At 35.3% G+C, this 13964-nt stretch overlaps 3 protein-coding genes across 3 annotated transcripts; 2 read left to right on the forward strand and 1 right to left on the reverse strand.

Moving 5' to 3' along the window:
* Positions 1-1432: 1432 nt before the first annotated feature.
* Positions 1433-1796, forward strand: BX664DRAFT_343495 (uncharacterized protein; the record flags this gene model as incomplete). The annotated part of the gene is made up of 1 exon (XM_051547317.1): positions 1433-1796. A coding segment is annotated over one exon (200 nt), but the record flags the coding sequence as incomplete, so codon positions are not given.
* Positions 1797-3312: 1516 nt separating this feature from the next.
* BX664DRAFT_369463 (Piwi domain-containing protein) lies at positions 3313-6443 on the reverse strand (the record flags this gene model as incomplete). Its single annotated transcript, XM_051548615.1, has 7 exons — positions 6091-6443; positions 5827-5959; positions 5571-5723; positions 4716-5512; positions 4425-4608; positions 3711-4337; positions 3313-3632 (listed from the first exon to the last, which is right to left on the reverse strand). The coding sequence occupies exons 1-7, from the start codon at positions 6409-6411 to the stop codon at positions 3313-3315; spliced, it is 2535 nt and encodes an 844-aa protein (XP_051396036.1). The 5' UTR covers positions 6412-6443.
* Positions 6444-12611: 6168 nt separating this feature from the next.
* Positions 12612-13162, forward strand: BX664DRAFT_270503 (uncharacterized protein; the record flags this gene model as incomplete). The annotated part of the gene is made up of 2 exons (XM_051541100.1): positions 12612-12827; positions 12911-13162. 2 exons carry the CDS (start codon positions 12612-12614, stop codon positions 13160-13162), a joined length of 468 nt encoding a protein of 155 aa, XP_051396037.1.
* Positions 13163-13964: the final 802 nt, after the last annotated feature.

Genomic DNA, 13964 nt, shown 5'->3' on the forward strand with positions numbered 1-13964 from the left:
TATTCATTGTATTCATGAACTGACTGAATCATTCTTTTTTGTAGTGTGTTTATACCGTTTAGTTAAAACAAGTGTACACAAGTATCCTTAACCTGTTATATTAGTTATGTTTAATAAGGTAAATCCATTTCATTATGCCACCAACGTTATATGATATTGATCTCTTTTTTTTTATTTGAATCTATACTCTAAATACAAATATGACGATTAAAGTAAGACAAACAAAAAAAAAAGATAATGATACTGTTGTTTTATAACCTTTTCTTCTTTTTATACACGAATCATTCCAACCTCTTTGCTATATCCTTTTCTCTATGTGCTTTTACAGACACTCACTCTTATTAATTGTAAGTTTCAAAAACAAGTTCTTTCCTCTTCTTATTTCTAACTTTACTTTTCTTCTTTTTTCTTTTATACACGTTCTTTCGACCTTGATGTTTTTACTACAACATCTGTCCTTCTCGGATTATCGTTCTTTCTTCTTCTCATCCTTCTTACTTGGTATCCTGGATAATGATTATTACTGAATATACGTCTGTCAGAAAGAAAGAAATCTAGATACACGAAGATTGATCATTATAGTTTCATGTCAATAGGATACTACGAGAAGTAGCTATCTGTCTGGATCAGCGAAATGGATGAACAGGATGTATTATAGGATTCAATTGGATTCGACTTACAATCAATTAGAGATATCCTCTTGGTCTTTTTATCTTATTCTGGCTTAAAGCGCTAGTGATTCCTTTTACTATCACACTTAGTATACAATTATACACATTTACATTCTTTTTGTTTAATAAAATTATATTCATTGTCACTATTTACAATCATCACTTTTTTTTTTAATGTTATCTATCATTTCCTTTCAAACTACTGTTTATGTGCCTGTGTTCCTTAAATAAATTAAATGATATGAAAAAAAGAAATATATTATGAAGTCGTTCTCTTTTTCATATATTTTTTATCACTTTTTCTTTAATATTAAAAACTAACCTTACTTCTTTGTAAATACTTTATTCTCATTAGTACATTACAACATATTCTTTCTCTCTATTATATATTACTTTGGCACATTGCCTTTACTTAGTCGGACTTTTCGTTGCATTTTTATTTATTTCGTTTCCTAACAATTTTCTTTTTCTACCTTCTCTTTCCTTTTCTCTACACTTTTTTTTTTTTTTTTTACTCCTGCGCACTTTGTTCGTGTCTCCATATTGGCTCATGATAGGTAACATATAAAATACAATGACAAGTAATGGATTCTTATTTTATTATTGTCAATTTAAAGAAATAAATAAAATAATAATAATAAAATAAAAAATAGTATAAAATACAATTAGTTACTTGTTTTATAGTTAATTCATTCTAGTGTCTACAATTTCAAGACCTCTTCTTGGTTGGACTCTCTCTTTCTTCGGATTCCATTGCACAGCCAATGCAATTCAATTATGCACAAGTACTTTTGAAGGTCCTTTTTACTGCTTGGTTAGTCTTTCTTATGATATTTTCAAAATTTCTTTTCTACTTGTTTGGACTCTCTCTCTCCCATCGGTCGCTCATTGTGGTGATGTTCTCTTCAATCTCTCTTTGCTATTTGGTTGGACTCTTTCTCTCTGTTGTTTTTTGTATCTGTAGATATCAAGATCGTCGTCTGTACAACCAAAATAGTAAGTTGCACAAAAAGAAGAAAAAGGATCAACCGATATTACATACAATTACTTGCTTCTTTCTTTTTTTTTTTAGATCCTTCTTTTTATTATATTGTTATTGATACATTGACACTGGCGCATGATCCAAGGTAATATGTATATGTAAAAGAAGAAAAAAATGAATAACATCGACAGATTACTACTCATTTTGGTGATTCTTTGTTGTCTGTTAGGTATCAGAATAGTGGTCTATACAGTCAAATGTCGGATGGTCAGTATTTGGTTTGGAAAGATTATTGAGGATCATATCAATGACTGATAGTGGAGCGCTATACGTAAGACGGTACAACTATCTTTCTTGATGATCTGAAATTGTCTGATATCTGCATTTGGCGAGCCTTTATTTCTCTCCGAGCCAACTGTTATGATGACATTGGGTTTACTGGTGGTACAAAACGTTCGATGGTGCAGCCAAGGTAACTTGTACATAGAAAAAAGAAAAAGAAAAAGAAATAAACATTGATGGATTACTACTCATTTTGTTGATTTTATTTGTAACTTGCAAGATTATTGTCTATACAATAACGGTGGCGCAAATATTCAAGGGTATAATCAAGGTAACATGTGCATAGAAAAAAAAAAAGAAAAGAGAGTGATGTTGATGGATTACTATTTGTTAATTTTATCTGTAGATTGCAAACCATACAATCAAGCCAAGATCGTCTCCCTTCTTCGCTGGAATGACTCTGTTAGACTGCCAATTGAAGGATCCATATCAAAGAAAATAATTATACCCAAAGTGGAAGTCATGATCATTATCTTGGAGGTGGCATTAGCTGGTCTTGGTCATGGTTGTGGTCTTAGCCGTACTGGTAAACGTTGTCCTTGTAGTTTAGCTATTTATTACTATAGTTATGAAGTATAGTTATGAAGTATAGTTATGAAGTATAGTTATGAAGTATAGTTATGTAGTATAGTTACGTAGTATAGTTATATTAATGAAATAAAGTAACTTTCTTGTCTATAATGAGCGATGATTGTATATTGTGTAAAGAAATGAAGTTCTATTATGAAAATACAAAATGAATTTCGGAAATCCGATATTCATTTCGTTTTTTTCCGAAATTCACATTTAATTTACTTTGAAAACGACTTAATGCATTTCAGAAAAATCAGAAATCAAGAACATCTGTACTAAATCGAGTCAGGAAAAAAAAAAAAACGTATTCAGAAAAATAAAATTTATTTCAGATCTTTTCCCATAGTGAGAGTATTTACAATTAAAATTGGAAGCTCAACTCGATACCATATAGTTTATTGATCTATGAAATAAACTAAAAAGAATCTCACTGACTTATTACTAGTCTCATATTTTTATACATTCAACCTACATACAATTTAACATCCCCTTTCCATCGAATGAATAGTCCATACCTTCTCCCAAAAAAAAAAAAAAAAAAAAAAAAAACCCATAACCCACACAAATCTTCGATGCCAAAAAGTTTCAGAGAAGCACCAGAGCATTTATTCAATATATACATATAAAGAGGATTATGCATAATACCATTGTTCCCTATACTCAACTATTCTCCCCATCATTCCACTATCGTCAAAAAAAGTGTTGTCTTCGGTTTATTGAATATATAAAAAAAAAATCGTAATTTCACAAAAAGAACATTGTATTCTTCAATTCAGGTTTTATACAACCGAAGGTTGCTAGTTCGTTATTTATCAGTTCGTTTGTGTTGTCAGTAACGTTATTCCAGTTTTTTCCTTTTTGGTAGTACCTGGCTCTTTCAGCTAACAATCCTGCGTAGTATACTGGGGCACAGATGGAAAGTGCATTGGTCGTTGTTTGACACATATAACACAAATTATAACTGAGTTCTTGGAAAGCATCGGCAGAAAAATGATTGTCATCATAAAGTACATGGTAGTGAGCAGGACGAGAGGTTCCTTGAAGACCAGCATGTGATTGTAGATCTAAGAAAAAAATACACATATATAAATATATATATATCAATATATCATCCTAATATATATAATCATTTGAATACTTACAAAAATCAAATTCGAAAGGATGTACGATATCAGTATCCACAACAGTACCAGGTTGGCAGTTACCACTTCGATCGGCATTACGGGGTTCAACAGGGAAGAATCGAGCATGATGACGTTTTTGAACAACCACAAATGTAACAGAAGGTTTGTAAGTCTTATCCAAGGAAGCACAAGCAGCATGAATAGCAGCGATTTCGTACTTGAAAACTTGATTAAATTGAGTTTCTGGAATGTCCCCTCTGTAGAACAAAATTTGTTGAGGTTTTTGACCACAGTTTTGATAAAATGTTTTCAACAGTTCTTTGACCATATTGGCTAAATCAGCTATTATTTCAGTATGGTTGGCTTGAACACGGATAGCGGAGGCATATCTTGAGGCATAGGAATCCATACTTGCAGTCAAACCAACAAGGGTAGGTGTTTTCACATCACTATTATCAGGATGAGCAACATCAGCACCAAAGATGATAGTAGGTTTGTTGGAGATAAAAGGTACTTGAAAATTAGCTAAAAACCAATTGACACCACCGAGCTTCATATTCACTTTCAAACTGACATTGGCAATATACGTTCTTTCGGCTTTGGCAACATATTTCGTTTTCACACATTGAGTGGGGATACCAATAACTATATAAAAAGGATATGAGATTATTCGTAAAAATCATCAACATCGTCGTCATCAGTATCACCTTTTCTTTCTCTATGTTTGCTTACCTGTATCACAGACACGCTTGATGTCGGCATAGATTTGAACACCAGTGTTGGGCAAGATACAGAAGATTAATTCAGGTTTAACCTTGGTAGCATTACCAGCTTTCAACCAAGCTTCCTTGAGAGTGCGTTCGACATCGCCTTGAGGATCAGCATGAGTAATTGGTGGTTCAAGATTGATGACATTCTATATTTTTAATCATAAAAGAAATAATAATAGGTGAAAGATTAGTATAAATCATGTTTTCTTCTTTTCTTAAAATAAATAAATAAATAAAAAAGAAACCAACTTACCAAACCATTATCAATGAACATTTGACCTAGTTCACGAATAAAAAATCGTACCGAACCATCATTGATACTGCTTGCAAAATTGACGACAGACCAAGATTTCAAGGTGGCACCGTTTGCGACTTTCTTACCACTGAGACTCCAAGTACCACCGACAGGAGTAAAACTAGCATCTTCCGAAGAAGCATGAAAAGAGATCTTTGGAGGAGGAAGAACACGAGCATTGACCATGGTCATATCAGGCTTGACGCTGACACCAAATTGTTGAACATACGGATTGTCCTTGTGGTCGAGGATGTCGATACCTTGATTGATCAAGTTGGCACGCGCATTGGGTGTATTCCAAGTAAACTTGATCATTTCACCTTTTTGATAGTCATTCGGTGTCTCTACAGGGCATCGGCCAGAAACTACTTCACAAACTTCCATAGGCAAAAAGGTATTCTTCTTGACAACAACACATGGTAAGAAAGGGAAGGCCAAACGTCTGTTGCAAGTGTTTTGAAAGTGTTGAGCAACGGTCACTTCATTTCCAGTATCATCCTTGAATACAGTGTTTTCAGCAGAGGTAGGAGTGAGCTTGTTAATCTTGTACTTCAATCGTTTTTCAGCACCACGATGGACAACAACGATCTTGAGATTCTTGAGTATTTTTTCAACTTTGATACGTTCACGGTCAGGAATACCACGACGAAGTTCACCAAGACTGTGGCGGCCAAGTAGTTTGGGTAACATTTCGTGAAGAGGACCAGGTTGATAGAAAGCGATGGAGCTAACACCAATATTGACCATCATTTTGCCTATAAACAGTAAAGAATGAAATATTAACAAAAATCTTAGGATTTTTTTTTTCTTTACCTTGAGTAGGGCGAGCATATTGATTGAAGCCTTGCCACACTTCAGCACCATTGGGTAATGGACGTTTACCTTGGGGAGTATAAAAGGATCGACCCATGGTAGTATAATAGATATATGGAAAGTAATGAAACAATGTGTCAAGGACTCTAATGGCTGTAGAGTGGTTTTAGAGAAGAAGAGGATAAAAAAGGGAAAAGAAGTTAATAAAAAGAAAAGGAGATAATCATAATATTCTTTTTTTTTTTGTTTTACGTACCCATCAAGCAGTTGTTGGTAATAATAGACTTTCCATCCAAAAGTAATTGTAATTCACTCATGTTGATTACACCTACAGGCTTGATTTTTAACTTGAAAACACCTCTAGAACGATTTCCTTGTTGAAGGTTGACCTATAACAAGAATAAAAATGATGGATATGAATGAACCAATAAAAAAAAGAGTGATCAAAAAAATATAATAATGTTGGGGGTGAAATATTAAGCATATGATAAAATGTACGTCATTTTTTTTATTTACTTACTTCAAAAGAAATACCAAGATTATCATCACCACATTTGAGAGGTTTTGGAGAAAAGAGATTTGCACGACCATCAAAGACCGGTTTGATCTTGTTGAGGAAAGCTCGACCTTTGAGACTATCTTCAAAACATTGCCACAACTTTTTTCGAACAGGTAGAGATGTACCCTCCGGTAGGAATTGAATATTCAAGTGTTGTATATTTTGAGTTGGAATACTAGTCATTTCAAAGAAATTGCTTCGTACACGTACTTGTTTACCAACTGTGCCAGTATTGGGACGCATAATAAGTTCAGTCAAATCTCTGTTGGATGCTTGAGCCATGATGTTCGTTTAATAAGGTGTATAAAAAAAAAAGTGAAGAAAAAAGAAAGATAGAGAAAGAAAGAAAAAAAAAAGTGAAGAAAAAAGAAAGATAGAGAAAGAAAGAAAAAAAAAAAAGTGAAGAAAAAAAAAAGAAAGATAGAGAAAGAAAGAAAAAATTCATTAATTTTACATGTCTAGCTGGTCGGAGCCAGTTTAAAAAAATCCTGCAAATCAAATTAACCAATCGTAAGAAATCACATAGGTTTAAGTTGCTTTTTTTGAATTGATTTTTATTGATTAACATCATAATGATGATGATGATGATAATGATATTAGAATAAGCACTTTCAAGTGAATGTTTTTATCACTTATTTCCTATTCCTTGTATTCATTAAACTTGAATAACTATAGTAAAGAAAGATTACGAACGAATATGAGCCGTAACTGAATATCCAAAAAAGGAAATCCTCAATCCATGGCTCAGCGTTATGTAAATTATTTTCTCATACTTTCTTTTTCCTTTCCTATCGCTACTACTATAGACATCTTTTCTATTTTGCATAGAAAGTAAGGCAGATGACACTAAAAAAGAAAGAAAAAGACATTATATATTCATTTTATATTATTTGCTATAGGTATATGACTCATGATTTTCTACAAATAACTCCGACTGCAACGCGCATATTGACAAGCGAAATCCTTAATTGCTTCTCTTTCTTTCGCTTTTTTCTTTTTCTTTTTGAACTCTTTCACCAAAGGATGCTTATACTCCATGGAACAATTGATTGAAAAAAGAACGCATTACGATGGTATGACTGTACACGAAATCATTATGTATAAGAAACTATTTAAACAACAACAACAACGTAACGGTAAGCGTGATCACAATTGAAACAACAATGTTGTCTTTTTTTTTTTTTTTTTTTTTTTTTTTTTTTTTTTTTTGTTACTGAGTTACTTTTTTTTTTTTTTTTTTTGCCTTTTACAAATATAGCACAGCAACCCCATCAAGGTGATGAAGAAGATGATAACAATAGTGATGTTGACGGTGATGACAATAGTGATATTGACAGTGAAGATCATGAAGGTAAGAAATATTAGAAATAAAAGCAAAATATTATTGTGAGGCTACTGGCTTAACTTTTTTTTTTTTTTTACTTCAACAGGTGATGATGGTGACCATGATGGCGATAACTATGCTGCTGCTTCTTCCTCTACTGCAACACGTTCAACAGTTTCAAAACAGTTATCAGGGAACAAGCGTAAAAGACAACAATCTCGGCAAGAAAAATCAAAGAAAAAACAAGCGTCCATTGTTCGGAAGCAATCATCATCCAAGCACTCTCTGACACCCTGCCCGGTATGCCTAGAAAAACGTCGATTTGACACCGCCTACTCTCACTCAAGATCTACAAGCAAATTATGCCCGTTCCGACAGCCAAGCAGAAAAGAACGACTACGGCAGCAAGTGGGACAAACAATGACCGTATGTAGAAAGATTGGACTGAACTCACTATTATCTATTGACAATCCTGATCACAAACAATTACTCATTGATCGACTGAACGATGTGGCTACATATGCTCGCGATGTTATTGTGAAATTACACCTTTTTATAACTTACTTTGTATACCACAAGCTCAATGATGGAGAAATCATCAACAAACAAATCTTCACCAAAAGCTTTTTTTATTCGGTATTTCAAATCGTTACTGGCAGCACCATCACCACGAACAACACCATCGATCATCATTTGGCAGAAGAAATCCGACGACAATACAATAGCATGAACCCCACTGAAGCGCAGGTGCAACGATTCAAAGTCAAAAAGATCCATGGCGGCAATGGATATTCCGAAGTCATCTCATCACTATTGGACCAGTATGTTTCGGCCTTTGTGAATAGAATCGAAAGTGACATGACACAGTGGATGGCGAATCAATATTCCTTACATGTTCGTCATCAATTACAACAACATCAACGTCAGCCACCATCTCAACCACCTCAACATCAAGAGCAAGAATCTCAAGATCAAGTAAGTGACGATAAATAGATAGGTTATAAGACTAAAAATGAAAACTTACATGGAATTTGTGATTATTATTTTTTTCAATTTCCTAGACTCTGAGCAAAGTGGATGCAGACAAACTTGGGCTATATATTCTTGAAACTGTCATGCACAATCCTGATTTCCCGCCACGATTACCAAAAATACTTTCTGATGGTGAAAACGATGTCCTCAAAGAATGCGTCGCTACAGTTTTGGATGAAGCCCGTGTTGATCTATTAGTGATATATAATCTGGCCAACTTGGAAGCGCATATGGATACAAGTCGCCGCCTGCTGGAACGCTCTTATCGTAGTCTCCAAGAACGAATTGTAAACCGCCAAAATGGGATGCGAATTCTTATGCGAAATGGGCTTGATCGGTTACAAGAATTACAGGAAACCTTAGACACCTCAAACAATTTACAACTTCTACCTGGAATCATACATCTTTCAGAGGTTTTACTAGAAAATCTCATTGGTCATCAACGTTCTGTGCGTCTTATAATGCAAGTGGCAACAAATCTAGGATTACAGGAACTTGTCTCTGGTGATATCAATCAATCTTTTGGTGATCATGTTATACGGCGTTTACAGGACTCTCTTCCTGTGCAACAACAGGCAGTCAATGATAATGATTTAGTTGGAAACAATGATTTGGACACTTTGAATATTGTAGGAAGCCTGGAAGCCATGGCATTGCAAATACAAGGGTTCAATGACCGGTTGATGGAACAGCAACGTATGTACGATATGATTGATCGCCAATATACAGCCGCTATGGGAAGATATTACGCCAACAACGATCTGGGAAATAGACAAGTGCTTCATGACATTCATCACTATTGCGAACAGAGCAACACAGTCATTATTCAAGAAAATGATCTACCATCGTTGACACCAGCATACATTGCAGGCCATTGTCACTTATTTAGCAAGTACGGATTCAACATTGCAAAGTATATGAATTCATTCAACGAGGATCAAATACGCGTTGCCAGTCTGGTAATGCAAAGTGCTCCACGGTCATGGTGTTACAGCGTCATTCGGGAATTAGAAGAATTCAAGCACATGGGACGACGGCGACGGTCATCTTTAGCGCGATTTTTAGATAAGGCTATCAATAACGACGAACAATTGGATAACTCTAGACTCAATTATCTGTCTCAAGAATCATTGGAAAACCTGGAAACGATCATCACGGATACTAAACATCAAATCAACAATTCCAAAATTTACTTGAATGACCCTGATAACAACGATCAACTTTTTGACGATTGTTTCAAACCTGAGCTACACCATGTCGTAAAACAGCAACGGTTATTTAATCTTGTGCCAAAACCTTCAGTCATGAAAAAATATATCAAGATCTCCAACCAGGTTAGGCTGTCGCTTTTACGTACCCCAGGTCTAGATGTGTACAGAAATGGCGAGCAAACTCTTTCTGGTGTTTTGAATCTTTCGAAAATAAAGAAACATAATGATATGGTCTTCGCAGGATTTATTTGGACGGATGGGTTTGCGGTCTCAATTCCATATGACAGACCAATGTCTTTGCAACAATTGCCTCGATTGGTACCAGCTGATTTTGAAGAATGGGAATTGAAGTACTTTACGATATGGGGTGCCGATCCTGGAGTTACAAGCATCTACGTTGCTAGTGATGGTAGTAGTGATGCAGTTTATAATCAAGCAATGAACAATGAGGGTAGGTGGCATTAAATTTTAAACACGTACATCTTTATTTACCTTTTTTTTTTTTTTTTTTTTTTTTTTTTTTTTTTTTTTTTTTTTTTTTTACAGGTGTCCATGATGCTTTTCCTACCACGACCACCGATCAGCATGACTCTACTGATGTTAGTCACGCCATCACGGATATCGATACTTCTACCACCACCATCCATCAACATGACTGTACCGATGCTTCTCACATTACCGCCACTTCCCGACATGGCCCTACTGATACTTCCACTAACGCCGCCGCCTTCCATCGACATGACTCTACTGGTGCTCCTCATGCTACCACGGATACTGCTGCTTCATTGTCAAAAATAGTTACCGATTTGTCAAGCCTAGCTTCGAATGTTTCCATACTGGCAAGAAACTCGTGTTCTAGTGGCACTAATTCTCATATTTCTGAACGTATATCATCACTTGCGACAAATGTCTCGTCTCTGGCTTCGGATGCGTCTAATTTAGCAAAGAAGGAAGGTGTAGTCTGTACAGGCAATATAGATCATCAAGGCGATTTGATTGAACCTGGGAATATTGTGATTGTTGGCAGTCTAGCGACATCTGGTAGCATTGAAACGAACGAATCATTGACTGTGAAGGATGCTCTCACTACTGGGGGTAATATCAAGGTTGGAAAGAACATGGTTACTGGCAGTTTAATGGCTTGTGGTACTGTTGAAACGAATGAATCATTGACTGTGAAAGGTGATGTTACGACGATGGAAGACGTCAAGGTGGGAAGAAATATGATCATCGGTGGTAATTTATCCTCAAGTGGCAATATTACTGTTGGACAAAATCTACTACTTCGCGGCTCTGTATTTGCTGCTGGAAACATTGTTGCTGGGGGCGCCGTCAATACCAATAATTCAGCTGAAGTCACTGTAATTGGCTCAATTCAAGATCACCAGGTATCCGCTACTGATGTCAGTCATACTGTTCCTTTTGACACACCTACTGCTGTCAGCCACACTGATTCCTCTGCTATTGTTAATCCTACTCTCTCCACTGTGCCTGTCGGTAAGTGATCTATGACAATGCAAACATTATTTTACTATTATTTTCTAATGCACCTTCTTTTTTTTTTTTTTTTTTTTGATAGGTGAATCTCATCAAGTACGGCAATTTAGCTTGGCTCAATATTATACTGATGCAGGTTACAAGAAATCCACAGCGAGAATCAATTTAACTAAAACATCATCACTACAAGTACTAGAGTCAACCATATCAACGCACCGTACTGTAACCATGCAGGGGATACAAGATTACATCGCCACGACGTTGGACGCCTTGGACCCAATGAAAGAATTTTATGACCAAAATGAAATTCGTGGTTTGAAATTTTCAAATTACAAAGGAAGACAGCGCGTAGATGCAGAGATGGTGAACATACTCGTCGATGGCGGTGAAAAGTACAGACCTTATGGAACAAGACGAAGACGAAAACGGAGAACAAAGCGGCGACAACAAAGACAAGGACAACAACAAAGACAGCGAAGAGGAGGAAGAAGAAGAAGAAGTAGAAGACACCCTCACAACGAAGAAAGAAGCACAATAAAGTCGTAAGTTTGTCTGATCGAAAATACACATAAAAATCATACTGATCTTTAATTTTCTCACATAGAAAATGGAAAAAAGCTGAAGCTACTCATCATCCATCCAAGGTCCCGGTAATTGTTTTTGGTTCTTCAACATTCGGACGCAACGTATTCAAGGGCAAACCCGCAGGAGTAACTGATAAATGCAGAAATCTACTGAAAAAAGCCGATAGCCAAGGAAGACTGATACTTATTGATATTGATGAATATAACACTTCTCAAGTTTGCTCTCGGTGTGGGCATAAGGACATGGAGAGACTAGAGTTGGAATCAACGTCACGTATGTACGCTGTACTAGTGTGCAATCACTGCAGTACAGTGTGGCAGCGTGACGTTAATGCTGCTCGAAATATTCGTAGCCTTTTTGTCAACATGGTTACCTCTGGACAACGACCTGGATATTTAGCAAGACCTTCCTCCTCCGCGTAATAAATACGTGTGACGCTTACAGTGTAAGTCCCAAAAAAAAAAAAAAAGGTATGATGCTTCTATTCGGTTTACTAATCTTTTTCAATTCTGCTCTTCCTTGGTCCCTCCTTTTCCCAATTTACTTTTCCTCTCGTCCGATTTTTTTTTTTTTTTTTTATGCGTCATCCAATTATCTCTTTTCTCCGTCATCCATTCTCTATCCTTACGATATCTTATTTCCTATTTTGGCGACATCTTATTTCTGAAACTGCGTCATCTATCAGTGGACAAACTGTATTCTTACTTAACCTATATATTTTCATGGAAAGTCCTTTCAATACAACAGAATCAGATCAAGATCCTATCATGATTGCTGCAAGGCTTGCTCATGAAAGACGAGCATCAACCATTGTTTCTCACGCTCGACCTCTCATGACTCCTTCATTCTCAACAACAACATCAAACTCACCACAACAACAAACTGTTTGGCGTCATTCTCGTAATGCTTCTACCGATCGTCCTTTTATTCCTATAGCAGAAACAACTCCCATCTCTATCATGGTACTCGGAAAAACTGGTGATGGTAAATCTAGTTTATTAAATGACATACTTGGTCATCAAGTTTTCAAACAAAAAGCGTCAGTCAAGGTAAAATCATATGCCCTTTTGGATAATTGATTCACTTTTTATTTTTATTTTTATTTTTATTTTTTATTCTTGTTCTTTTTTAGTCTCAAACACAACAAGTACTTGAACATCAAGGTTTTTGGGCTCCTTTAGATCCTTATTTGCATGGGAAACAAACTTTTGGCTGTCATGTTCGTGTTTTCGATACTCCAGGATTTGGTGATTCCCTTCAGCGTGACAATCAATTTATTCCCATGATTAAGAAACATATTATGGACGTGGTGACTAGGAAAAACGAACAAGATGAACATGGCATGCATTGTTTTCTGATGGTATTCAAAGTAACTACTAGGTAAAGAAAAAAAAAAGAAGTTTTATAGATATTTTACTATATGCTTACTATTCTTGTATAAATTTATATGTTAGTGAAGAACAAATCTTCAAAAGTTTGGATATTGTACAATCTTTATTGACAGATGATTTACCTCAACAAAGCAACAAAAACAACTTTTGGAATAATATGATTCTAGTCTTTACCCATGCTGATCTTAGTACAAGTCATAGATATCAAAGCAACAAAGTAGCTCTTAAAACCAAGGTGGCTCAAGATATCATGGAAAGATACCATCTTTCACAAGAACTCCCTATGGTATTTATTAGCACTCAAAAATACACTTGTAGTTTCATCAAAGGATCAGGTGAATGTGATTGTGAACGTGGAAACAGGTATAATGCAGATTCTCGACGAAGGTTATACGAACAAGTGTGGACACGTCGATCATGTCCTTTTTATTATCAATTTGTGGATAATCAAGAACAAGTGGATGATGATCAAGACTCGGATGACAATGTGGAGGTTTATAGTTGTAGTAGTAGCATAGACATGATCGATATTGTTGATAGATGAATATTTATTTTGTATTTTATATTCCAATTTCTATAGATTGGTATTATTATTATTATTATTTCTCATACCCATTATTGTATATCTTATACTTTTGAACTTTATTAATAAAATATATATTCGATTTGAATATTAGTTTCATGTATATTGACTCTGAGAATGAAGGTGGCACTTATTTTCCTATTTCGGTTGCTACCAGATTTTTTTTTTTTTTTTGGTCGTTGCTTGAAAACATGACGTGGACTGAAGTAAAC

This window comes from Halteromyces radiatus (assembly GCF_025201355.1).
Source record: "Halteromyces radiatus strain CBS 162.75 chromosome Unknown BX664scaffold_11, whole genome shotgun sequence".
NCBI lineage: Eukaryota > Fungi > Mucoromycota > Mucoromycetes > Mucorales > Cunninghamellaceae > Halteromyces > Halteromyces radiatus.